The sequence below is a fragment of the Pseudoliparis swirei genome, chromosome 7 (genome assembly GCF_029220125.1).
Source record: "Pseudoliparis swirei isolate HS2019 ecotype Mariana Trench chromosome 7, NWPU_hadal_v1, whole genome shotgun sequence".
NCBI lineage: Eukaryota > Metazoa > Chordata > Actinopteri > Perciformes > Liparidae > Pseudoliparis > Pseudoliparis swirei.
The window spans coordinates 859,928-886,454 of record NC_079394.1 but is presented as its reverse complement, the minus strand read 5'-3'; the positions used below and the strand labels follow the sequence as shown (position 1 = coordinate 886,454).

The 26,527-nt window shown below is 41.2% G+C and overlaps 3 protein-coding genes across 4 annotated transcripts; all 3 read right to left on the bottom strand.

Moving 5' to 3' along the window:
• Positions 1-926: 926 nt before the first annotated feature.
• Positions 927-10,325, bottom strand: zgc:158398 (uncharacterized protein LOC568894 homolog). 2 transcript variants are annotated; one of them, XM_056419066.1, is made up of 7 exons: positions 10,208-10,325; positions 2,418-2,609; positions 2,065-2,314; positions 1,894-1,993; positions 1,618-1,759; positions 1,386-1,532; positions 927-1,255 (listed from the first exon to the last, which is right to left on the bottom strand). In XM_056419066.1, exons 2-7 carry the CDS (start codon positions 2,577-2,579, stop codon positions 1,235-1,237), a joined length of 822 nt encoding a protein of 273 aa, XP_056275041.1. In that variant the 5' UTR covers positions 2,580-2,609; positions 10,208-10,325; the 3' UTR covers positions 927-1,234. The 2 variants fall into 2 exon arrangements, with proteins under 2 accessions (XP_056275041.1, XP_056275040.1); XM_056419065.1 differs by having other exon boundaries at positions 2,418-2,731; positions 10,208-10,324.
• Positions 10,326-11,867: 1,542 nt separating this feature from the next.
• On the bottom strand, positions 11,868-16,170 carry plbd2 (phospholipase B domain containing 2). The gene is made up of 12 exons (XM_056418829.1): positions 15,980-16,170; positions 15,616-15,709; positions 15,088-15,246; positions 14,882-14,982; positions 14,537-14,751; positions 14,317-14,411; positions 14,042-14,202; positions 13,603-13,698; positions 13,428-13,499; positions 13,188-13,340; positions 12,939-13,101; positions 11,868-12,788 (listed from the first exon to the last, which is right to left on the bottom strand). Exons 1-12 carry the CDS (start codon positions 16,162-16,164, stop codon positions 12,618-12,620), a joined length of 1,665 nt encoding a protein of 554 aa, XP_056274804.1. The 5' UTR covers positions 16,165-16,170; the 3' UTR covers positions 11,868-12,617.
• A 1,182-nt stretch (positions 16,171-17,352) lies between these two features.
• rbm19 (RNA binding motif protein 19) lies at positions 17,353-24,110 on the bottom strand. Its single transcript, XM_056418704.1, has 24 exons — positions 23,999-24,110; positions 23,733-23,915; positions 23,538-23,651; positions 23,265-23,294; positions 22,680-22,878; positions 22,194-22,447; positions 22,046-22,105; positions 21,867-21,945; positions 21,688-21,759; positions 21,390-21,599; positions 21,168-21,298; positions 20,913-21,040; positions 20,677-20,773; positions 20,034-20,144; positions 19,728-19,928; positions 19,561-19,630; positions 19,332-19,471; positions 19,175-19,235; positions 18,948-19,027; positions 18,486-18,541; positions 18,280-18,396; positions 18,070-18,175; positions 17,857-17,977; positions 17,353-17,761 (listed from the first exon to the last, which is right to left on the bottom strand). The coding sequence occupies exons 1-24, from the start codon at positions 24,032-24,034 to the stop codon at positions 17,682-17,684; spliced, it is 2,736 nt and encodes a 911-aa protein (XP_056274679.1). The 5' UTR covers positions 24,035-24,110; the 3' UTR covers positions 17,353-17,681.
• Positions 24,111-26,527: the final 2,417 nt, after the last annotated feature.

Genomic DNA, 26,527 nt, shown 5'->3' with positions numbered 1-26,527 from the left:
TAATAACATACACCTGTATTGATCCCAAGAGGGGGCATTCAGCAATAGAGCCACTTTTGTAAGGTTTATTAAGGCTTCATTGAATTTCGATGAGTAACGTTTATAATAACCAGTACTGTATGTGCACATAGATCAAGCCTAACGGGTTACATTAATAGCTTTCCTTTATTTGGTAGAACAAATGAAACCGTGTTGGGTACTTGATGTAAAGTACCTTAACTTCTCAGTCATGTTTAAAACCTGGTAATTTTTTTCTTCTTGTTAAAACTAGGAAAATAATGTTTGAAAACAGGATAACTTCTATACCAGTTATGTTTCTGAGCTCCTGGACAGAGTGGGTTGCTCAGTCTCCATGACATGTCAGTTCATAATACTGGGCATTTACATGCACACTAATTGTCCTATATTAACTCTGTTATAATACAAATAGCCTGTATTTCCCACATGTAATGTGGTAACTGAAGTAAACACAGCCTGCACAGCACATAATAGATTGGATAGTGCATTTATGTGCATCTGTTACCAGTTGAAGAGCTATTTCCTTCACACCATTGGATTGGATTCAATCTATTGTCATTGCACAGAGTACAGGTACACAGGTGTTCTCTGCATTTAACCCCTCCTTCGTCATTAAGGAGCAGTGGGCTGCAGTGATGCGCCTGGGGAGCAACTGGGGGTTCAGTGCCTTGCTCATGGACACTTCGACTTGCAACTAATGGGGAGAGCGGGGATCGAACCGACGACCTTGGGGTTGCAGGACGACCCCCTGACCCCACTGAGCTACATCCGCCACACCATGGTCCCATTATTTAATATACACCTCCTCTATCACACCATTTCTCTGTTTTGGATACTGTATGATACTACAGTGTCCTATAACAGGGACGCACCACCAATTAAATACTGCAATAAAGTTGAGAAACAAGTGAGACACAAATGTTCAGAATTTATTCGTAAAAAGCTGAAATATCTTCACTTTGCCGGATGCTACATAAATATCTTCAAACCCAAGCAGATAACCCGAATGCCATTAACAGGGTTAATTTCTCAGACGACAACAAGCTGCCTCCAGAGAAACAGAAGCCGTCAGGCCGAGTAGGACTTAGTCCCCAGGATGTGTAAACGTGTTTGTTATGCAAGATGGGTGGGGTGCCTCTTTAAAAGGAAAGACACAAATCACACTTCTCTCTCCACCACCAACGCATTTCTTTCAGACGCAGCAGATGAAAGATCTTCAGGTGTCCAGCAAGAGCTCCTGCAAATAATGTGAAACATTAAGGTGAGGTTAGAACAGTATTTGCAGAAATAAGACTTAAACATGCTGCCAATACATCTGTTCAAATGAAATGCCTAATATTCCCACAGTTGGACATTAAAGAAATTACTTTAGCATTTTGCAGATCCATCTCATTCCAATGGTAGCGGTGTATTAGCGACTGTGTCATACTAGCAGCTACACAGAGCATCAAGCAAACTCCGAGGAGACACGCACTGACTTCCAACAGATGTCGCACCGCCACGCTCTGCTCCTCCTGAAGAAAGAAAGCAGAGAATGACAAACTTGTGATAATCGGCTATCTGTGTGCAAGTTGCGTGTGACTGTGTGACATGCTGTACCTGTGTTAACATGACAGTGAGTGTCTGGTCCTTCGTGGAGTGTAGACTGTAGCAGGTGTGTGATGCTGGAGGCAGCTGGTTGACCGCTTCCACATAGATGGGTAAAATAGTTTTCTCAAATACAGGGCACTCTGGCGGAAGTCTTTATTTAGGCATTTGCGTGAAAAGACAAACAAAAAAAAATACAGATTTAGGAGGTGACAGATGTTGTGTTTATGTACCCTAGTAGTTGGTGATGTAAATTATGCACACGCACATAAATGTAAACCAACTTACAGACTCATGGGCAGCAGGTGCACTGGAGCACTTATGGTGAGACAGGTGTAGGTATCATTTCCAGACAAAAACTCTAGAGTCATGTTAACGATTTCATTGCCTGGGGAGTAAAACGATTGATTGTGGATTACACTTTATTTTACAACCAAACCAATGCAGCCGAATACCAACCTCCAAGATGTAATTGACTGGCTCTCAAGGCAGTGTGTAAACCAAGGTACTTCAGGGAGCCACTGTTTGAGTTAGAAGTCACAGCCAGAGGAACCATGAGGCGCAGAGTGGTGAGAGAGGGACTCTTTGTAGAGTTAACCGAAGTGTCTCTATCCATCAGAGCAGAGGCGACTGGCAGCTCAGATGAACTTGTGTTGTCTTTCACACACAGCTGGAACTGAGATAATGAGGACAGGAGATGGTTCCAGTCCTAAAAGAGGAATCCAATGTATGATGTGCACATTAGTGTCAGCTCACGAACACATAAACACAACTCCTATAAAAGGACTAAGCACATCGGATACGTTCCTTACCTCTACTGTGTCAGGGTTAGGCAGAGTGTGTCTGTAGCTGTAAGAGCTGAGGCAGATAAAGGAGATCGCCAGAGTCAACAGACACAGGAAAAATGTAACCCCTGGAGGATTCTGGGATACATAATCTCGGAGGTTGGTCACCGGGTGCCAGAAACCCATCATCCGGTGTATGTGGAATACACCTGCCGCAAGCTGCCAACAGATGTCAGTCACTTCAGTTACGAAGGTTTTCAAAGCTTTTGTCCACAGTAACTTTGGTCGTGCTGATGAGTCAGATTGTGAAGTTCAGTTGCTGGACTTTTATTCAGAGATATCTGTGGGGGAATCGACAACAACTCTTATTCATCATTTAGGCATTAAACACATGATAAAACCAACTGTTGATATTGGCATTAAGTTATTAAGTTGAATGTAGTTCCACAAAAATGAAAGTACTGAATTTAACTTATTCTTATTGACAAAGAAAACCATCTTTCCACAGATGTTTGCAGTACGACGGATACCATATACATTTATTCCAGACTACGGATCAACAGGAGCCCTGGAACTCGTCTCCATATGTAGTTAACCATATGTGTCTCCATATGAAACCATACGTGACTCCATATGTAGTTAACCATACATGTCTCCATATGAAACCATACGTGACTCCATATGTAGTTAACCATACATGTCTCCATATGTAACCATACATGTCTCCATATGTAGTTAAACATATGTGTCTCCATATGTAACCATACATGTCTCCATATGTAACCATACATGTCTCATATGTAATCATACATGTCTCATATGTAATCATACATGTCTCATATGTAACCATACATGTCTCATATGTAACCATACATGTCTCATGTGTAACCATACATGTCTCATATGTAACCATACATGTCTCCATATGTAACCATACATGTCTCATATGTAATCATACATGTCTCATATGTAATCATACATGTCTCATATGTAACCATACATGTCTCATATGTAACCATACATGTCTCATATGTAACCATACATGTCTCATATGTAACCATACATGTCTCATATGTAACCATACATGTCTCATGTGTAACCATACATGTCTCATATGTAACCATACATGTCTCATGTGTAACCATACATGTCTCATATGTAACCATACATGTCTCATATGTAACCATACATGTCTCCATATGTAACCATACATGTCTCATATGTAACCATACATGTCTCCATATGTAACCATACATGTCTCATATGTAACCATACATGTCTCATATGTAACCATACATGTCTCATATGTAACCATACATGTCTCATGTGTAACCATACATGTCTCATATGTAACCATACATGTCTCATATGTAACCATACATGTCTCCATATGTAACCATACATGTCTCATATGTAACCATACATGTCTCATATGTAACCATACATGTCTCATATGTAACCATACATGTCTCATATGTAACCATACATGTCTCATATGTAACCATACATGTCTCATATGTAACCATACATGTCTCATATGTAACCATACATGTCTCATATGTAACCATACATGTCTCATATGTAACCATACATGTCTCATGTGTAACCATACATGTCTCATATGTAACCATACATGTCTCATATGTAACCATACATGTCTCATATGTAACCATACATGTCTCCATATGTAACCATACATGTCTCATATGTAACCATACATGTCTCATATGTAACCATACATGTCTCATATGTAACCATACATGTCTCATATGTAACCATACATGTCTCATATGTAACCATACATGTCTCATATGTAACCATACATGTCTCATATGTAACCATACATGTCTCATATGTAACCATACATGTCTCATGTGTAACCATACATGTCTCATATGTAACCATACATGTCTCATATGTAACCATACATGTCTCATGTGTAACCATACATGTCTCATATGTAACCATACATGTCTCATATGTAACCATACATGTCTCATATGTAACCATACATGTCTCATATGTAACCATACATGTCTCATATGTAACCATACATGTCTCATATGTAACCATACATGTCTCATATGTAACCATACATGTCTCATATGTAACCATACATGTCTCATATGTAACCATACATGTCTCCATATGTAACCATACATGTCTCATGTGTAACCATACATGTCTCATATGTAACCATACATGTCTCATATGTAACCATACATGTCTCATGTGTAACCATACATGTCTCATATGTAACCATACATGTCTCATATGTAACCATACATGTCTCATGTGTAACCATACATGTCTCATGTGTAACCATACATGTCTCATATGTAACCATACATGTCTCATATGTAACCATACATGTCTCATATGTAACCATACATGTCTCATATGTAACCATACATGTCTCATGTGTAACCATACATGTCTCATATGTAACCATACATGTCTCATATGTAACCATACATGTCTCATATGTAACCATACATGTCTCATATGTAACCATACATGTCTCATATGTAACCATACATGTCTCATATGTAACCATACATGTCTCATATGTAACCATACATGTCTCATATGTAACCATACATGTCTCATGTGTAACCATACATGTCTCATATGTAACCATACATGTCTCATATGTAACCATACATGTCTCATATGTAACCATACATGTCTCATATGTAACCATACATGTCTCATATGTAACCATACATGTCTCATATGTAACCATACATGTCTCATATGCAACCATACATGTCTCATATGTAACCATACATGTCTCATATGTAACCATACATGTCTCATATGTAACCATACATGTCTCATATGTAACCATACATGTCTCATATGTAACCATACATGTCTCATATGTAACCATACATGTCTCATATGTAACCATACATGTCTCATATGTAACCATACATGTCTCATATGCAACCATACATGTCTCATGTGTAACCATACATGTCTCATATGTAACCATACATGTCTCATATGTAACCATACATGTCTCATATGTAACCATACATGTCTCATATGTAACCATACATGTCTCATATGCAACCATACATGTCTCATATGTAACCATACATGTCTCATATGTAACCATACATGTCTCATATGTAACCATACATGTCTCATATGTAACCATACATGTCTCATATGTAACCATACATGTCTCATATGTAACCATACATGTCTCATGTGTAACCATACATGTCTCATATGTAACCATACATGTCTCATATGTAACCATACATGTCTCATATGTAACCATACATGTCTCCATATGTAACCATACATGTCTCATATGTAACCATACATGTCTCATATGTAACCATACATGTCTCATATGTAACCATACATGTCTCATATGTAACCATACATGTCTCATATGTAACCATACATGTCTCATATGTAACCATACATATGTCTCATATCCATATGTAACCATATGTCTCATATGTAACCATACATGTCTCATATGTAACCATACATGTCTCATATGTAACCATACATGTCTCCATATGTAACCATACATGTCTCATATGTAACCATACATGTCTCATATGTAACCATACATGTCTCATGTGTAACCATACATGTCTCATGTGCAACCATACATGTCTCATATGCAACCATACATGTCTCCATATGTAACCATACATGTCTCATATGCAACCATACATGTCTCATGTAACCATACATGTCTCATGTGTAACCATACATGTCTCATATGTAACCATACATGTCTCATGTGTAACCATACATGTCTCCATATGTAACCATACATGTCTCATGTGTAACCATACATGTCTCATATGTAACCATACATGTCTCATGTGTAACCATACATGTCTCATATGTAACCATACATGTCTCATGTGTAACCATACATGTCTCATGTGTAACCATACATGTCTCATATGTAACCATACATGTCTCATATGTAACCATACATGTCTCATATGTAACCATACATGTCTCATATGTAACCATACATGTCTCATATGTAACCATACATGTCTCATATGTAACCATACATGTCTCATATGTAACCATACATGTCTCATATGTAACCATACATGTCTCATGTAACCATACATGTCTCATATGTAACCATACATGTCTCATATGTAACCATACATGTCTCATATGTAACCATACATGTCTCATATGTAACCATACATGTCTCATATGTAACCATACATGTCTCATATGTAACCATACATGTCTCATATGTAACCATACATGTCTCATATGTAACCATACATGTCTCATGTGTAACCATACATGTCTCATATGTAACCATACATGTCTCATATGTAACCATACATGTCTCATATGTAACCATACATGTCTCCATATGTAACCATACATGTCTCATATGTAACCATACATGTCTCATATGTAACCATACATGTCTCATATGTAACCATACATGTCTCATATGTAACCATACATGTCTCATATGTAACCATACATGTCTCATATGTAACCATACATGTCTCATATGTAACCATACATGTCTCATATGTAAGCATACATGTCTCATATGTAACCATACATGTCTCATATGTAACCATACATGTCTCATATGTAACCATACATGTCTCATATGTAACCATACATGTCTCATATGTAACCATACATGTCTCATATGTAACCATACATGTCTCATATGTAACCATACATGTCTCATATGTAACCATACATGTCTCATATGTAACCATACATGTCTCATATGTAACCATACATGTCTCATATGTAACCTTACATGTCTCATATGTAACCATACATGTCTCATATGTAACCATACATGTCTCATATGTAACCATACATGTCTCATATGTAACCATACATGTCTCATATGTAACCATACATGTCTCATATGTAACCATACATGTCTCATATGTAACCATACATGTCTCATATGTAACCATACATGTCTCATATGTAACCATACATGTCTCATGTGTAACCATACATGTCTCATATGTAACCATACATGTCTCATATGTAACCATACATGTCTCATATGTAACCATACATGTCTCATATGTAACCATACATGTCTCATATGTAACCATACATGTCTCATGTGTAACCATACATGTCTCATATGTAACCATACATGTCTCATATGTAACCATACATGTCTCCATATGTAACCATACATGTCTCATATGTAACCATACATGTCTCATGTGTAACCATACATGTCTCCATATGTAACCATACATGTCTCATATGTAACCATACATGTCTCATATGTAACCATACATGTCTCATATGTAACCATACATGTCTCCATATGTAACCATACATGTCTCATGTGTAACCATACATGTCTCATATGTAACCATACATGTCTCATATGTAACCATACATGTCTCATGTGTAACCATACATGTCTCATATGTAACCATACATGTCTCATATGTAACCATACATGTCTCATATGTAACCATACATGTCTCATGTGTAACCATACATGTCTCATATGTAACCATACATGTCTCATATGTAACCATACATGTCTCATATGTAACCATACATGTCTCATATGTAACCATACATGTCTCATATGTAACCATACATGTCTCATATGTAACCATACATGTCTCATATGTAACCATACATGTCTCATATGTAACCATACATGTCTCATATGTAACCATACATGTCTCATATGTAACCATACATGTCTCATATGTAACCATACATGTCTCATATGTAACCATACATGTCTCCATATGTAACCATACATGTCTCATATGTAACCATACATGTCTCATATGTAACCATACATGTCTCATATGCAACCATACATGTCTCATATGTAACCATACATGTCTCATGTAACCATACATGTCTCATATGTAACCATACATGTCTCATATGTAACCATACATGTCTCATATGTAACCATACATGTCTCATGTGTAACCATACATGTCTCATATGTAACCATACATGTCTCATATGTAACCATACATGTCTCATATGTAACCATACATGTCTCATATGTAACCATACATGTCTCATATGTAACCATACATGTCTCATGTAACCATACATGTCTCATATGTAACCATACATGTCTCATATGTAACCAAGCCTGTCTCATATGTAACCATACATGTCTCATATGTAACCATACATGTCTCATGTAACCATACATGTCTCATATGTAACCATACATGTCTCATATGTAACCATACATGTCTCATATGTAACCATACATGTCTCATATGTAACCATACATGTCTCATATGTAACCATACATGTCTCATATGTAACCATACATGTCTCATATGTAACCATACATGTCTCATATGTAACCATACATGTCTCATATGTAACCATACATGTCTCATATGTAACCATACATGTCTCATATGTAACCATACATGTCTCATATGTAACCATACATGTCTCATGTAACCATACATGTCTCATATGTAACCATACATGTCTCATATGTAACCATACATGTCTCATATGTAACCATACATGTCTCATGTAACCATACATGTCTCATATGTAACCATACATGTCTCATATGTAACCATACATGTCTCATATGTAACCATACATGTCTCATATGTAACCATACATGTCTCATATGTAACCATACATGTCTCATATGCAACCATACATGTCTCATATGTAACCATACATGTCTCATATGTAACCATACATGTCTCATATGTAACCATACATGTCTCATATGTAACCATACATGTCTCATATGTAACCATACATGTCTCATATGTAACCATACATGTCTCATATGTAACCATACATGTCTCCATATGTAACCATACATGTCTCATATGTAACCATACATGTCTCATATGTAACCATACATGTCTCATATGTAACCATACATGTCTCATATGTAACCATACATGTCTCCATATGTAACCATACATGTCTCATATGTAACCATACATGTCTCATGTGTAACCATACATGTCTCCATATGTAACCATACATGTCTCCATATGTAACCATACATGTCTCATATGTAACCATACATGTCTCATGTGTAACCATACATGTCTCATGTGTAACCATACATGTCTCATATGTAATCATACATGTCTCATATGTAACCATACATGTCTCATATGTAACCATACATGTCTCATATGTAACCATACATGTCTCATGTGTAACCATACATGTCTCATATGTAACCATACATGTCTCATGTGTAACCATACATGTCTCATATGTAACCATACATGTCTCATATGTAACCATACATGTCTCATATGTAACCATACATGTCTCATATGTAACCATACATGTCTCATATGTAACCATACATGTCTCATATGTAACCATACATGTCTCATGTGTAACCATACATGTCTCATATGTAACCATACATGTCTCATATGTAACCATACATGTCTCATATGTAACCATACATGTCTCATGTGTAACCATACATGTCTCATATGTAACCATACATGTCTCATATGTAACCATACATGTCTCATATGTAACCATACATGTCTCATATGTAACCATACATGTCTCATATGTAACCATACATGTCTCATATGCAACCATACATGTCTCATGTGTAACCATACATGTCTCATGTGTAACCATACATGTCTCATATGTAACCATACATGTCTCATATGTAACCATACATGTCTCCATATGTAACCATACATGTCTCCATATGAAACCAACGCGCTCTATTGACAACTAACGCTAAGTTAAATGCAACGTTAGCCTACTTTCAATGTTATGTTGCTAACCAGCTAGCTAAAACATACCTTGAATTTGAACAATCTTCTTTATTCACGTTGCGACTCTCGGTAAACATCACAGTCTCCTGCCGGTAAGTAAACCGGAGCTCAACGTCGTATCGGTACAGCTGAAACTCCAAAGATATCTAACGTTGCACGACAGCGACGACAATTTACGATAGTGAACTGCCATGACGACGGCCATGACGCGACCCACGTGACACGACCATGGTACTCAGGCACTCTGGTATGGTAAACACCTCTGAGAAGCCCTATAAACATTAGATACTAGATATTCATTCCTGATATACTTCATCAGTCAAAATAATAAGTCAAGATAACGACCGTCTTATCACAGGTGGCCCATCTTATTTAGCTAAAGAAAAGTATCTTGCATGTTGTTAGCAGAAGCACATGTATGGAGGACTTAAAATGACTTATGTATAAATAAATAAATGCATGAATAAATACAAGAATAAATAAATAAATGCTTAAATATATGTATAAATAAATACAAGAATAAATGTATAAATACAGGAATGAATAAATATAAGTTGTAACTCAACAGGACATCATTAAATAAATGTATTTCTACATTTCTGTATTTCTTCATTTATTTATATATCTATTTATGTGTCGACACGTATTTCTTCATTTATTTATGTGTGACATTTACGTGTAAGTATATTCAAATGAGCTGGGCGGTCCGAACCTCATTGTTGAACAGGATTGGTCAAGTCGGAGAGCAAGACAGAAGCAATCGATCCCTAGCACTTGGATCTGTAGACGAACAGCGTTTATTATGCATTCTTGTCTACATTCTAAATACTACTGTTGAGTCACGGAATGTAATTTAAGGATGTTTTCAGCCGAGAAGTTAGTCGTTTAAGCATCAAATCTGTGGTCGGTTTCTCGAGATTCAGCCTAATAAGGATATGCGACGGAGATTTGAGGTCCTCTGAGCTCCGGGCGCTCAGCGCGCTGTGTGGCCCCCGAGAGAAGCCTGATCTCGGCAGGACTTTTTGAAATGCTCCGCTGGCTCTGACGTCTCCGTAGCGGCTAAACATGATATAATTAGGTTTTGGAGGATCTAAAGAGCACAACGAGTTTATTATTTACTAAAAGATAACGTTACGTCAATTTGACTGAGGGTTAAGATTCATAACTTCATATTGTAGCGACCCTGGGTCAGGAAAGCTACGAGACGTTGTATTTTTATTACCGTTTATTCGTAGCCTACGCCAAACAGTGAACACCGCAACACATTCTACTCCACTGTAAAGTATTTTACAGTAAATAATTGGAGTAAATTCATGCGCAAGAACAGTTGATGTGGTGACGTCACACGACCAGAAAGACCGTCCTGCGTCCTCGAGAGTCTGGACTCCCAAGACCAGACCCCCAAGACCAGACTCCAAAAGAACACGAGTCTGTACTCAGTGTTCTTGGAATTGATAAACGGCTGAAGTCAGAAAGCTGTCTCTGCTAACTTCTGCTAACTGTTAGTTGAGCGAGCCAACTTCAGCTTCATGTGCCAGGCAGAAGTAGTAGAGCACAACAGACCAGGTGCATCACACTCCTGTGACCAATCAAGCTTCAGACAGAGGTTCGGACCGCCCAGCTCATTTGAATATACGGACACGTAAATGTCACACATAAATAAAAGAAATACGTGTGGACACAGAAATAAATAAAAGAGATACATTTATTTAATGATGTCCTGTTGATTTATAACTAATATTTATTCATTCCTGTATTTATACATTTATTCATGCATGCATTCATACTTAAGTCATTTTAAGTCCTCCATACATGGTGAGATTTGTTTTTGCAAAGGCAACGATTTAGGCTATTTGAGAGACTCAGTGAAATATAACAAATAAAAAAAAGTTTTAACTTATGAACAAAATCAAAACATTTGCCGAGTAAGTGATTTCTTCAAAGATCGATGTAGTCTTGTAGAAACACTTTTCAAATCAATTACAGGACATATTGCACAAGTTCCCACTGAACAGCCAGGTTGTGTATTTCCATAATGCCTAACATTCAACGCTCTTGGACCATGTGAGCTTTAGTCGTACAAATAGTTGCATTTTAATACTGCAATACATCCTAAATATTATTGCCACTCTTGAGAATTAATAATATTAATATTTGTTGTCAGTCCTGGACCAAAGAAAACCTTAGTCGAACAACGGTCAGATGATTTTGTTGATCGATCTATTAATTTATTTAGTCAACACATCCGTAAAACCGTGTTTCTACACTTGGAATCAACCAAAGTGACAGCCGAGTCAACAAATTGACGCAGGGGGAAACCCTAGATGTTCATAAAATGCAAGTCACATTTCCATTTATCATTTCCCTTTATCAAAACTTCAAACAACTGGAAGTATTAACATTCATCATGCTACTTGAATAGACAGCGTAATAACAGTTAAGGAGTCCAGGTGACTTTTATCGGCTTGAATGCCCACGTATCAGGGTGGCCCATGTGCATCAGGTCCTTGTATGGGGACGTGCTCCACTGGAAGGGCGGCAACTGGTCCCATGTTGGCCCGCTCACTGCCAGCATGCCATAGTCCCGAAACATTCCGAAGGAGGTCATCTGCACAGAAACACACAATGCATCAGATTTAGCCAACATCTCTTCGATAGGCCCGATTCAAACACAGAAAAGATTTGGGGATCATGATGGATAGTAGTATGGGCAGAAGAAATAGATGATGGCAAGAAATTAAATGAGAAACATCAAAACCTTCATGTCTGTTCCTCCATGCGACCTCTGCCTCAAGGCGCCAAACGGATACGAGCCATTAGCCGAGTTCAGGTCCGACCGGCTTGAGATGGCATTCTCTCCGTTCGCAGGTGGATCACAGCCGTCGCACTTTGACAATGGGTCTTCCTTGAAGTTATTGTACCTGAGGAGACACATCTCATGAATAAAACATGATTGGTGTCATATGCATGAACAAATATAACATCCAACATTAGAACTAGTTTGTACCTCATAAGGCGGACCATTGAGTCCATATCTTTCACAGTCGTCTGGTTTCTCCTGAATATCTGAGCCCGAGGATTATCGTCCAGAGAGAACCACGGGCCAAACTTCTCCACCAACTCATTGCAGCCACTGGCATTGAATATGTCTACGTAGTATCTATGTATAAATAAAAAGACCATTTTACATAGAACACACATAATCTACAATGTATATTAACATTAAACTTTTATATTGGATACTTACGGTATGTTGTAACTTGCCCAGTACCCTTTCTCTAGCAGTTCCTGAGTTTTATCAGAGTAGACAACTCGTCCCCTGCAACATAAAAGAGATTAGAAAAGCTTAATTTAGCGGACGGGTTTAAAAGTCATGAACATAAATATTGTATTTTGATTAAAGATTTGTTGCAAAGACTTACGGAATCTGTTCAAGAACAACAAAGAGCTCCTCTTTAATGTCAGTCCGTCCTGGAGTGAAATGGTTGTAGTCCACAATCATCCACTGGTTGTTATACCTACAAAGCACACACAGATCAAATTGAGCATATAACCTTTACCCTAGGGTTTACTGTGCATCAATGCTGTTGATTTCATTTCACAACAAACACTCAGCCTGGTGACCCCATGAGCCGTTGGACCCAGCTCCTATCTAATCTAATTATGTCATCAGTTGGAATTTTTAACTCATGACAAATAGCAGAAGACTGGATTTCATCAGGACAAAGTGTTGATAATGTTGGTTAAACAGGAATGAGACAATCTCAAAAATACCCCCCAAAAAGGCACAATATTCAAAAGTATAAATCACATTCTCAGATGTAATTTTTTTTTTTTTTTTTTTTAAAGTGTAAAACGCACGTTCCACTGTTGTACTGGCTGAATATCTCGGCCCACTCTTTGGCAGTAGCAGCCAGTCGATTGGCCACAATGTTCCTCAACCACTCCATGACGCCTCCTGTGGGCTGAACAAACTTCCAGAGAGCAGGGTTACTGTTGCCAATGGTGGTTTCTAAGGTCACCTGGAGATGGATTAAAAACAAGAAACTGTTTAGTAGCCAAAAAGATAACACATTGACATACTGCAGTATATTTTTAACACCCGTTCTATAATGCCAAGTACCAACAGTTCTCACCAGGCCACTACTGAGGATATAGAAGTCATCTCCAGAGAAGATGGATCCGGGATAAGAGGAGAAAGCCTGAGTTCCTCCAGGAAGGAAACGCTCCTCTGACGGAAGAAACACAATAAAGTTACACAAATCTATAGTCACACACACTAGTCTATTCTAGACGGCAGCAGCACGACCCGTCTATTATTGGAGTTTCAACACACTTTCATCTTAAGGACACTACCTGAAGGAGAAACTCGAAAGGCAAACATATATTTCTTTATGATGCGCAGCATGGCCTGGTAGCTGTTCCAGGTGTCATGTGACACCAGCAGTTCCTTATTGTTTGGCAGCAGCTTAATGAGAGCAGAACAGGAGCCAGATCCAAGAGGTCGAGTTTGGCTGGATTTGTTCAGAGCAGATTCCAAGTCCTCCAGATCGCCACCCATTTGGAAAAGTCTGGTCGGAGGGAGACGAGGTAGAGTGTGAGCCGACAGCAATAAACAATGCTTAGGATCCAAGGAACAGTAAATACATTGATTTGTGCAATTGAGAATTGAAAAAAAAAAAAATTGAGATAACCACTTACAGGAAGCCAAATGGGTTGAGGGAGAAAGACCCTATTGGAAATGAGAGGTCCTCATTATAGCCGTCCTCCAGACCTTTCAGCTGCAGCAGCGCCAGACGCACCTGACGAGGAGAAACAGATTGTGAAACATCCCATTTACGGCCTTTAGCCTTATTGTATTCAGGAAAGGGATATTATTATTCATCCTACAAATGTTCGTCGAGTACCTGGTACCAGTAGGGGGAACTGGGCTGCGTCTCCATTTGCTCCTGAACCCACTTTAAATTGGTTGCGATGAAAGCCTCGAGGCGCTTGCAGTACACAGATGGAGCTCTGAAGGGCCCGCAGTAGCCGAGAAGCGTGTTCATCCAGTGCTTATAGATGAGCTGGCAGACACGGGGTCATGAGGTCAAGCAGGGCTCTGACACATGTTGACAATGGATTTCCAGGACTTTAAACCAAATGTCCATGACCAAACTGAAATCTTGGTATATACATGAACATTTTTGAAAATGAATTATTATATGAATTATTTTAAACTCGATGTAAATGAACATGTGATTATAACACATTTCCATCACTTTTCCAAAAATTGTGATTCAAGTATTTTCCATGACTTTTCCAGGCCTTGAAATTACCATTTTAAAATGCCATGACTTTTCCAGGGTTTCCATGACCGTACGAACCCTGATTAAAGTCAGTGAATAAAACACTCAGACTGCAAGTCGAGCACCACGAGGCCTGTAGGAACTCACCTGCGCGGTGAGTGCAGCTTCCACCGCGCCGGCTGCATACGCCTGGACGCTGTCATTGTACCGACTGCTGGTCGTGACCTCCAGGAAAGACCAGCTGAAAAGAAGACACGGATCTGAGTGCTTTACGGTTTCGCTATTGGGTTGCATTAATATCAGGAAACATTGCCTGTGCTGCTAGAAGATATTAGAGAAGGCATACTTAATTCAATTCAGTTCATATGTAGGCCTATAGCCCATTTCCACAAATTTGTCTCAGAGTGCTTTATAATCTGTACAAGTAGACATACCTGTCCCACAACCTCACATCGGAGCATACTGAGGCTGGACCAAGAAGTAATCAGAAACGCCGAGGGAGTGAACTCACCCTGATTTGGTAATGTCGTCAGTAAAGTTCGCCCAAGCCACAAAATCGTCTCGATATCCCTCAACAAGCGACAGCTTCCCGGTTTGTGTGCTCAGTACCGCGGTTCGTATGTCAGCTCGAACACACACGATTAACACCGCGAGAACACTTCCAAGAGCAAACATGTTGTTGAGCCTGGACGCCATGCTGACATGAACAGCTGACATGAACAGGTCACATGACACCGCGCGTGACCAGCTATTTAAGCACACCGGGAAATGTACTTTCAAAATAAAAGACCGGCTATGATGTCACTTGCACAGATGCACACAACTGACGCGTGATGTTAGACATTTGTTTTGACTACAAATTATATTCTCACAAATTGATAAATAATTTAGGTAATCCTCCCTTTTGATTTATGAAACATTGTAATTAATCAGACTCCGCCCCCTCATGTAGACTGAAGACTTTCCTCTTGATGGTCTGATAGTGAGACCTGAACCAGGTTCACCTGGAGATGCTGCTAGAGGCTGAGAGGCTGAGGGGGACGCTTAGGATACACTGAGCTCCTCTCCTCTCTCCTTATGGACGCTTAGGATACACTGAGCTCCTCTCCTCTCTCCTTATGGACGCTTAGGATACACTGAGCTCCTTTCCTCTCTCCTTATGGACGCTTAGGAGACACTGAGCTCCTCTCTCCTCTCTCCTTATGGACGTTTAGGATACACTGAGCTCCTCTCTCCTCTCCTCTCTCCTTATGGACGCTTAGGATACACTGAGCTCCTCTCTCCTCTCTCCTTATGGCAGTTTAAGATACACTGAGCTCCTCTCTCCTCTTTTCTCTCTCCTTATGTATGAATTGTCATCTCTCCATTGCACATTATTAACTCTGCTTTCTCTCCGGAGTCCTTGTGACTTCACGTCTCATAGGGTCCATTGGACCTGGCTGAGTCTGATGCCATGGCCCTGCTGATGCTCCGCCCACTCCTCCTTTCTACCTCCATCTGATCTGAGTCTGATGCCATGGCCCTGCTGATGCCCCGCCCACTCCTCCTTTCTACCTCCATCTGATGGATGGTGGAGGTCTGGATGGTGGATTATGCCGACTACCAACTCTTCATCCTCTCTGTCATCTTCATTGTGTTGTTCCTGTGTTTTAATTAGTGTGTAATGATTCCTTCTGGTCACATGACATCTATGACACCTGTCCATCCTGGAGAGGGATCCTCCTCTGTTCTCTCAAGGGTTCTGACCTTTTACCCACTGAAGGGTTGTTTGGGAGTTGTTCCTGATCCCATGTGAGGTCAAAGGTCAGGGATGTCTATGTGTACAGATTGTAAAGCACTCAGAGGAATTTGTGAGAATGGGCTCTACAAATAAAATGAATTGAATCATCAGGCAGAGACTTTGTTTAGTTTTTTTCAAGCAAAATGTAGGAAACATTATAAGTACAACAGGCCACACAACATGAGACTATTAAAACTTGAAAGTACATTTTATAGAAAAACTAACATCAGTCCAAACATATTTATTTGAGGCATCATTCTATACAATCCATTAGAAATAATGTAATAAGTCCAGAAGTTCCACAAAGTTGATAAAATCATCATAATTAGTTCCTTTTGCACACGGCGCTCAGGTCCTTATTTTGTTCAGTCCTGTTCATACAGACAATCACAGGATCGTTGGTCCAGGCTTCAGGAGATAACGTTTTGGCAACTCAGTCTTCCCCATCTCCAGTTTCCATCGCGTCATTAATTCCCTCCAAAACTTCTGCATTTCGCTGCTTCTTGGTGGCCACTGTCACGCAAAATAATTATTAAAGAGAAATACAATCAATACACAGCTCAGATGTTTTAATTTCTTCATGTTTTTACTAAAGTTTGTTGATTTACCATGAAAATGTTCAGCTGTTTTCCGTCTCAATGTCTCGACTGTTTCCTCGGCGTCAGCCCATTCCAGCACGAGGCGCCTCCCATACAGATGGGTGCTGTGGCACAGAGCGGCAAACGCTTTCTATGGAGAGTACAGGGGCGTTATGTTAGTGATGAGCACTAGAGGGCAATAGATTTCTTAAATACACATCTGAAAGCTCGCATAACGCAGACCTTAGCGTCCTGTTTGGTGAGGAAGTCAATAAAGCCAAAGCCTCTGTGATTCCCTGACCCAGCTGCTTTCTTTGGAAGACGGACCGTCTTCAGCTCTCCGAATGTACTGAAGGGACAGTGGAAACGTATATTATTGTTTAATGATCTGGCTCTAAACATACTCCACACATGGTGTGAATACTAAAACACTTGTGTGCATGCAACGCCTACCAGAAGAGTTCCCGAATTTCTCTGACAGTCGCTTGGAAGGGGACGTTTCGCACAAGGATCTTGGATCCTGTCTGTTTCTTCTCGCCTTGCCTCTTCTTCCGTGACCCTTCAGTGGATCTGCACATCGTGGAAACGACTGAGGTAGTCATGACAACAGAAGTAACGGTTTACACTACACATCGAAACCCTTCCGATGCGCATCTTACCTTGTGGCTCTCTCAGAAATCTTCAGCTCTAGTTGGTGATCATCTACACTACAGTGCTGGTGGAGGGTTGGGACAGAGAACAAACTTTAGTAAAGGACCAGGTTGTAGAGCAGGGGGGTCAAACTCATGGCCGCCCTCTTAAAGGACCGGAAACACTTCATAAACTCCTCTAACATATTGTTAAATAACTATTTGCATTTGATTATTGTTTTTTTGAGTGTAGAAATGTTGTACATAAGAGAATGTCTCTAATATTACAACATAAATCCATTTAATTTGAAACCTTCAAAATAAAAGCACGGGACATTTTTCTCCAATTTCTTGAAGAAAAGGGGATCACATGTCTTTCAAGGTCATCAGGGGCCACATAAAATGATGTGGCGGGCCGGATTTGGCCCACGGGCCTTGTGTTTGACACCTGTGTTGTAGAGGAAGGTGGCTAGAAGGAGTATGGTGTGGTACCTGCAGTTTCTTCAGGGCTTTCTGGGCTGCCTCTGCTGACTGGTACTGGACAAAGCCATAGCCCATGGACAGCACCTTGCCTGGAAATCAAACCAACATTGTAAGGTGGTTGTGATTACACAAAATCAACAGACTGCTCTTGCAAAGCCAGAGAAACACACAGAGATTATCTTCCAACAGAACCCCATGTGTTCAAATAAACCATATTTATAACTTTGGTACAGTACCCGTTTTATCTTTTTTCTTAGAGATGGTACAGGATGTGATCTTGCCACATTTGGAGAATGTCTGCAACAAACAGATAAAACAATATGAAACTATGCTTGAACCCTCACATCAGGATTATCAAACGCTTCCGAGGGCTGAATTCATTAATTAACCCACTTCCTGTAGTTTCTCCTGTGTCGTGCTGAAATTAAGATTTTTTATGAAAAGTGTTGAACCGGGAGCAGATTCCCGTTCCTCCTCTTCTTCTTCATCATCATCCTTCTTCTCCTCTGTCATTGCATCCTCTTTTTGTACTACTTTGAGGACAGATGAAAAGACAGTTTTGGTTATTCAATTTAGTACATGTGTAAAAGTATTGTACGTTTATGTGTTTAAGTGATTTTACCTGGTTCTGGTTTGGCCGCCAAAAACACCCCAACAGGTGCCCACTCCAAGTACAGAGGGATGTGATGGAACTACGGTTTACACAGAGACTGTCAGTACAGTAACTCACTTTAAAGTGCCTCAAATATATGCTGCAGGTTTTTCTGGAATAAGGCTACACACACACACCTTGCTGTAGGCTAGCCGAGTGAAGGCTCGTTTGGCCTCCGTTGGCTCGAGGAACTCGATGATGGCGGTGAGGCCGGAGGGCGGCAGCAGCACCCGGCCCAAAGAGCCATGAGGGGAGAACAGCTCCTCCAGCTCTGACGCCGTCACTCCAGCTGGAAGATTCTTCACCAGGATCACAGTCGTACTCCTCGCTGCTGCCGCCTGTACAGCAGGGCAACGACACATGCAGGAAACTATCTTAACCAAGGTAACTGCATTATGGGCACAATTTAAATGATTATTGGCAATTTTGCAAGTTCAGCATACCTGACTAAAGGAATCCAGACTGACACCGTTGTCCAGCAGAAACTGACGAGTCTCTTGAACAATCTGCGTCTCCCCCAGAGCCATCCTCACGGCAAGACTTCCCTTGGACTCCTGACCAGAGAAGTATAAAGAAACTTTACACACGGCTGCTCCGTTGGCCTAATGAGACACATGTAGCTGCAACAGAAGACACAAAACATGCATTCACAGACAAACAGCCCTGCTTTCATTTGCATGGGAAGGCTGCATTGGCATGGCGAGAGGCGGCCACATCACAGGACCACGGACACAGATCACAGTCGGCCAGCAAAAAGGTCAAACCTGGCTCAACTTTTGTCCAAAAGCAATGACACGTCATCCAACAAGGTCCTGCTTTGATCAGTTGAATACTTGCAAGCATGTATTCTAGATGGCATCTTTTTTGACTGTTTTTATCTTTAAAGATACAACAGTAGTACAGAGTAGTACACTTCCTCCCCATAACTTCATAAATCCCTTTAAAGTGTTTTGGCAGCTGAAGAAACCTTCAAACTCACAGATCTGTAACTCAAACTGGACTTGGATAGTACTTCATGCTCACACTGGTACCTCAAGCATTTACTTTTCTACCGTCTTGTGTTAATGCAGGATACAGGATACTCACATGGTCCAGGACTTGGCTTTTTGTGGTGTTGTATTTTTCAGCAATGGCATCTGCCACCGCACTTGTGCCCAGAAACAAGGTGTTCCAGTTGTGGGAGCTAGAAGGTAACATTAAATGAATAAGAGGAATGAGGGAGGGCTCACGTAATTGACTATAAACAACAATAATTAAGCTTCATGAGTAAATTCAGAGAAACAAAAAACACAGAAGCAGAGGGTTATTGGGACTACATATACCTGGAACTAGAAGCTTTGTTTTTAGCATCTTTTTGCCGTTTATAAGTCGAAGAGCCAGGACCACCAGCATCTGAAGAGTCCGTCTTTTCCTTCTTCAGTGTGGAGGGCAGCAGATGAAGCATCCGGCCCTAAAGCATGTGAGAATGAGGACGTCTATCGGCCCGAACGTCATTTTAAAATGAAGTTGTACGACTGAATCCAGTGCAGGTCCGTGGTGTACAGATGCATCTCAAACATCAGTTGGTGATCAAATACCTGAAATATATGTCCGTCCAGCTGAGCCAGCGCTGTCACGGCGTTCTCGGGTATCATGTACGTGACGAAAGCAAAGCCTTTCGGTTTCTTTGTTAGATTGTCGATAGGGAAGAGCATCTCAGACAGAGGACCTGTAAAGATTGTAAAGTTGTTCTCACCTCTGAAAAGAGGGAACGACTGTGTGAACTTGTATATGTGTGGAAGTTTTTCATTTATATCTACCATGTTTAGAAAAAAGCTGTGTGATCTCTTCCTCAGTGCAGGTGTACGGAAGGTTCCTGATGAAGAGTCGACCCGACTCTGCAACATCTTCCTCTTCCTCATCCTCCTTAAGCTCCCTGGTGAAGTTCCTGTCAATTTCTTTGTCCTTCTTTTCCTTCTTGCCTTTACCCCCAGAAGCATCCACGCGGAAGACCTCGATGTAACGGCCGCCTGACAAACACAGGCCCAAGGTGTGTCAGTTAGCCAGGGAGGTCAGTGATAATCTAACAAATTGGATATCAGACATTTTATTTCTCACCTATATAGTCTTTATTCTTCTTCAAAGACTTTTCCACTTCTTCATCAGAGTGCAAGTCCACATATACATAACCTGAAACACACATAGTCAGCATAGACACATACAATGTGGTATCCAGGATAATATATCTATGACCAAAATACAATGTATATGATTGACAAATGCTTTCAGTAACACACCTGTCCTATTTCCACTGTCGTTCTTCCCAATCCTGATGGCTGCAGGTTTCAGTGGCGTCATGAACTCTCGGATTTGTTGCTATTGATGTCATGCAAAATATCTTTGTGTCATAAATGCAAACACTAAAATTAGCAATATCATCCCTGCTCCTCTGAACCAGGAAGCTGTGTTCACTCACCTCGTTCACGTTGAACGGGGCTCCTCTCAGCTTCACTGTGAACTCTGTCGTCGGCTCCGTCTGTAACACACAGATGTGGGTAGAAACCAGAATACAAATACTGAGCTGAGTTGAATAGTAGAGTTGATGAGTCCATGCCAGCAGTCACCTCTTGCTTGGCAGTTCTCTTTGCTTTGCTTTGCTTCTTATCCTTAGAAGAAACAGAGGATTTGGTCTTGGACGCGGCGTCTCGGTCACCGCTCTCGTAGGCGCTGTCTGAGAGCTGCATGGGACCGCGGTCCTCATCGTCATCACCATCGTGCTTCTCCTCACTCTCCTCCACGGTGGCGTCGGTCTGTGCCACTTTGGAGCGCAGGTACTCCATATCTGACAAGCCAGACTTCAGAGCTTCTTTCGTGGCGCCTGAAAGCAACAACAATACGGAGAAAAGTCAAGCTTCTTTTATTCCTCGTCTTTTCTATTCATGTATATTTCTTGTGATGTGAAGCATTTGTAATTGACTGCAACTTCTACCCCACACATCCATGAATCTATTGCAACCTAAGACTGTTAAGTCAGACACATTTCCAGTTATGAACTACAAATGCCAGAAAAGGTGACCGACCTACACTAAAAAGGGATCACCGTTACCAACCTTCATCTTCGTCTTCCTCCCCCTCCTCTGAGTCAAAGTTGAGGTAGTCATCCAGAGCGGGCTTCTTCTTGCCCTGAGCCTTCGCCCGTCCCGCGTCAGGATCGGCTGTTTGCTGCACCGTGTCATTGGCCCAGGTTTGGACTTGGCTTCGGTTCTGATGCACTGACAGAAACTCCTTGAAGCCCTGGTCCTCTTCCAGCTGAGACGCACAGCAAGGAGCAAGAGTTCAAACTGAATTAAATATATAAATGACACCGATTGTCAGAATGACATTAATACAAGTGCGTGCATCAGGTACATGAAAACATTACGACACAATAAATGTGAAGGAAGGAATAATGTTGAATGGGTAATGACATGCTAACAAATCTGAGATGAAAATGTAAATCACATCTATATTTAACTATTTTAATGAGGCTGATAAGGAGCGGAATATAAACATAATTCTTAAAACTGTGCTATGTGCAATTATTGGTTGTTACCAACGAAGCATTGATGTGTGATAGGCAGCCCAGATTTGGTTCCATCTCATACACATTCAGATCTTATATAATTAACATTTAAACAACAGTCACATGTACTCACATTCCCAAGTTTGTCATCGGTTTCCTTTTTCTGGAAGAAGAAACAAAAGAAATCTTTGTTACTGTGTACTAGGGTATGCAAGTATGTGCATATGTATGTCAATATGTATGCAGGTTTTTGCATGTATACTCGTATTTATATATATTCTTTTTTTCCTTTCTTTTTTTACATGTTATTTTTATCTTTTTGTCTGAGTACCATTGTGTACGTACTGTGTGTACATATGCTCCTTTGCATGTGCATATCTCGAGATTTGATCACATAAAAAATGACCTTTTTGCCGACAGTAGCAGCCGAAGGAGAGGACTTGTTCGGGCCGGAGATCTGGGTGTGCTTGCTCCAGGCTTTTGCTTTGGTGGGGTCTCCAAAAGCCTTACACGTCTCCACCTGCAACACACGAAGCTCGGGAGTTCACGGATGGAGAGACAACAACGCGCACGACGCACGTGCCGAGCCGCGCAGGCGCACCGTCACTCGGGAGGTGTCCACGAAGCTCTTGTTGAAGTGTTTCTGAGCTCCGTCCGCGTCGTCCTCCGCTTTAAACCCCACGAAGCCGAACTTGCGGAACTTCCCGTCCTTGGTGAACTTCAGAGAGCAGTCCGTCACGGTCCCGAAGGCCGCGAACATCGAGCGGAACCTCTCCTCCTTCATCTGCACACAACACACGCCGTCACGAACCACCCTCACCCGAGCGGAGGCGCTCAACACGCCGCTGACACCGGCGGGATACTCACCCCGTCAGGGAGGTTCTTCACGATGAGTCTCGACATCCTGATAGTTGTTGTAAATCCACAAAAACAGCACAAGCTTGTTCTTTATATATGTCAACAAACGAGCGTGGACGATGCTCTAGGCCGCCATGTTGAGTGGGAGGAGCCTAATTCTTCTTCTTCTTCTACTGCGTCTTTTTCTTCTTCTTCGCTTTCTCCGTAAACGTGCATTTCCGACATCTGTTGTCCTGGAGGACTGAAGAGTCTGAAGGACAATACATCTGCAGGAAATCCCTTCTGCTAAAGCTGTTTCTTTTAAACATGTCAAGACAATAACTACATCGTTCTTGAGCAATAGTGAATGTACAAGCACATCGACTTAAATGACGTCACATCTGTGTGGATGGCTTCTTGTCTTTGCTTCATTATATTTATTCCATGCTAATTGTCACAGTTCAGCTTCATTCTCTTCTGCCCTCTGGCCCGATCCCAGGGACGTACTGACGTCACCAGGTCAACGGCGTTGTTGTCTACCTGGGTCATAAGGTGGCTGCAGATTATGCACATTGTAAACGTGCATCAATATCATCTGAAGTGATAAGCAGGCCCGGCAGTATTTTGTTATTTTTTAAATGTGTTTATTTGATTTTTTTTTCTCCTTCAAGGAAGAACAAGTTACAAATACAGGAAACATAAGAAACATGCTACCAGACAATAATAAAATACAAATACAAATAATGATAAAAATAAAATAAACTAGAAATGGCACTCGGTAGAGCGCATACCTTCGCATATCACAAGATTTGGCGTTGAATTATGAACATTTTGGCATTAGTTGCCAATTGGATAGAAATTGACCGTGCTATGGTAAAAAGAAGATGTTGACCTTTTCATGACCTTGACCTTTGACCCGATCGATCCCAAAATCTAATCAAATGGTCCCCGGATAATAACCAATCATCCCACCAAATTTCATGCGATTCGGTTAAATAGTTTTTGTGTTATGCGAGTAACACGCATACAAATAAATAAATACACGGCGATCAAAACATAACCTTCCGCATTTTCAATGCGAAGGTAATTATATAAAATGACACTCAATACTGGATGACACACTCATTGGTATATTTGCAGGGGGTATTTAGACAGTGGGTTGCTCAGAGATTGTACGGGGGTCAAGATTCAAGATTCAAGATTCAAGATGTTTTATTTGTCACATACACACACAGGGTGTGCAGTGAAATGAAAGTGGCAATGCTCAGCAGGAATGTGCAAGGGCAACAAGTACACACTATTTACAATAAAAAACAACACAATATTTACAGTAAGTGTGTGTGTGTGTGTGTGTGTGTGTGCCTAAGAGGGGCAGTTGTGTGGGTCTATGTGGGGGTCCTGGTGAGGTCGGAGTTCACAATCCTGATGGCCTGAGGAAAGAAACTCCGTCTCAGTCTCTCTGTTCTTGCAGCGTGACTACGGAGGCGCCTGCCTGACCGCAGCAGCTGAAACAGTCTGTTGTTGGGGTGGTGAGGATCCTTCATGATCCTGCCGGCTCTGGTTCTGCACCTCCTGGTGTACAAGTCCTGCAGGGTGGGAGTGTAGTTCCAATAGTGCGTTCAGCCGAACGCACTACTCTCTGCAGAGCCTTCCTGTCCTGAGCGGAGCAGTTGCCAAACCAGGCTGTGATGCTTCCTGTCAGGACGCTCTCTACAGCTCCAGAGTAGAAGGACTGAAGGATCCTCTGGGAAACTTTAAATTTCCTCAGCTGCCTGAGGTGGTAGAGGCGCTGCCTTGCCTTTCTCACCAGAGTGTCTGTGTTCGTTGACCATGTCAGATCCTCGGTGATGTGGACTCCCAGGTATTTATACCCGCTCACCCTCTCCACAGTAGTCCCGTTAATCCCCAGTGGTGAGTACGTCCTCTGTTGTTGTACCCTCCTAAAGTCCACAATCAGCTCCTTAGTTTTGGTGACATTCATGAGGAGGCTGTTGTCCTGGCACCAGAGTGACAGATCAGCAACTTCCTCCAGGTAGGCCTTCTCGTCGTTGTCGGAGATCAGGCCCACCACCACTGTGTCATCCGCAAACTTGATGATGGTGTATGAGCTGAACCTGGCCACACAGTCATGTGTGTGCAGGAGTACAGTAGGGGGCTGAGGACGCAACCCTGGGGGGATCCTGTGTTCAGGGTGAGGGGGTTGGAGGTGTGTCTGCCCACCCTGACCACCTGTGGCCTGGCGGTCAGGAAGTCCAGGATCCAAGCACACAGGGGGGTGTTCAGTCCCAGCTCAATCAGCTTGCCGGCCAGTCTGGAGGGACTATGGTGTTGAAAGCTGAACTATAATCAATGAACAGCAGTCTCACATAGCGGCCCCTCTGGCTGTCCAGATGAGAGAGTGTGGTGTGCAGTACCTGGGAGACAGCATCATCCGTGGATCTGTTTGGGCGATAAGCAAACTGCAGCGGGTCCATGGAGGAAGGGAGGAAGGCGCAGATGTAGTCCTTTATCAGCCTCTCAAAGCATTTCATGACCACCGAGGTGAGGGCCACCGGTCGG

Bases quoted from the DNA above. Each gene is read 5' to 3' on its own strand.
- zgc:158398 (XM_056419066.1), bottom strand. From the start codon at position 2,579: ATGATGGGTTTCTGGCACCCGGTGACCAACCTCCGAGATTATGTATCC. The intron at 1,760-1,893 runs GTAAGTTGGTTT...GCCTAAATAAAG, and splicing joins CACCTGCTGCCCATGAGTCT to ACTTCCGCCAGAGTGCCCTG. The intron at 1,256-1,385 runs GTAATTTCTTTA...CATTATTTGCAG, and splicing joins TGGATCTGCAAAATGCTAAA to GAGCTCTTGCTGGACACCTG.
- plbd2 (XM_056418829.1), bottom strand. From the start codon at position 16,164: ATGGCGTCCAGGCTCAACAACATGTTTGCTCTTGGAAGTGTTCTCGCG. The intron at 15,710-15,979 runs GTGAGTTCACTC...TCTTCTTTTCAG, and splicing joins GACGACATTACCAAATCAGG to CTGGTCTTTCCTGGAGGTCA. The intron at 13,341-13,427 runs GTAAGTATCCAA...ATTTATACATAG, and splicing joins TGGGCAAGTTACAACATACC to ATACTACGTAGACATATTCA.
- rbm19 (XM_056418704.1), bottom strand. From the start codon at position 24,034: ATGTCGAGACTCATCGTGAAGAACCTCCCTGACGGG. The intron at 20,145-20,676 runs GTGAGTATCCTG...TTCTCTGGTCAG, and splicing joins AAAGCCAAGTCCTGGACCAT to GAGTCCAAGGGAAGTCTTGC. The intron at 19,631-19,727 runs GTGTGTGTGTGT...TGTAAACCGTAG, and splicing joins CTCGGCTAGCCTACAGCAAG to TTCCATCACATCCCTCTGTA.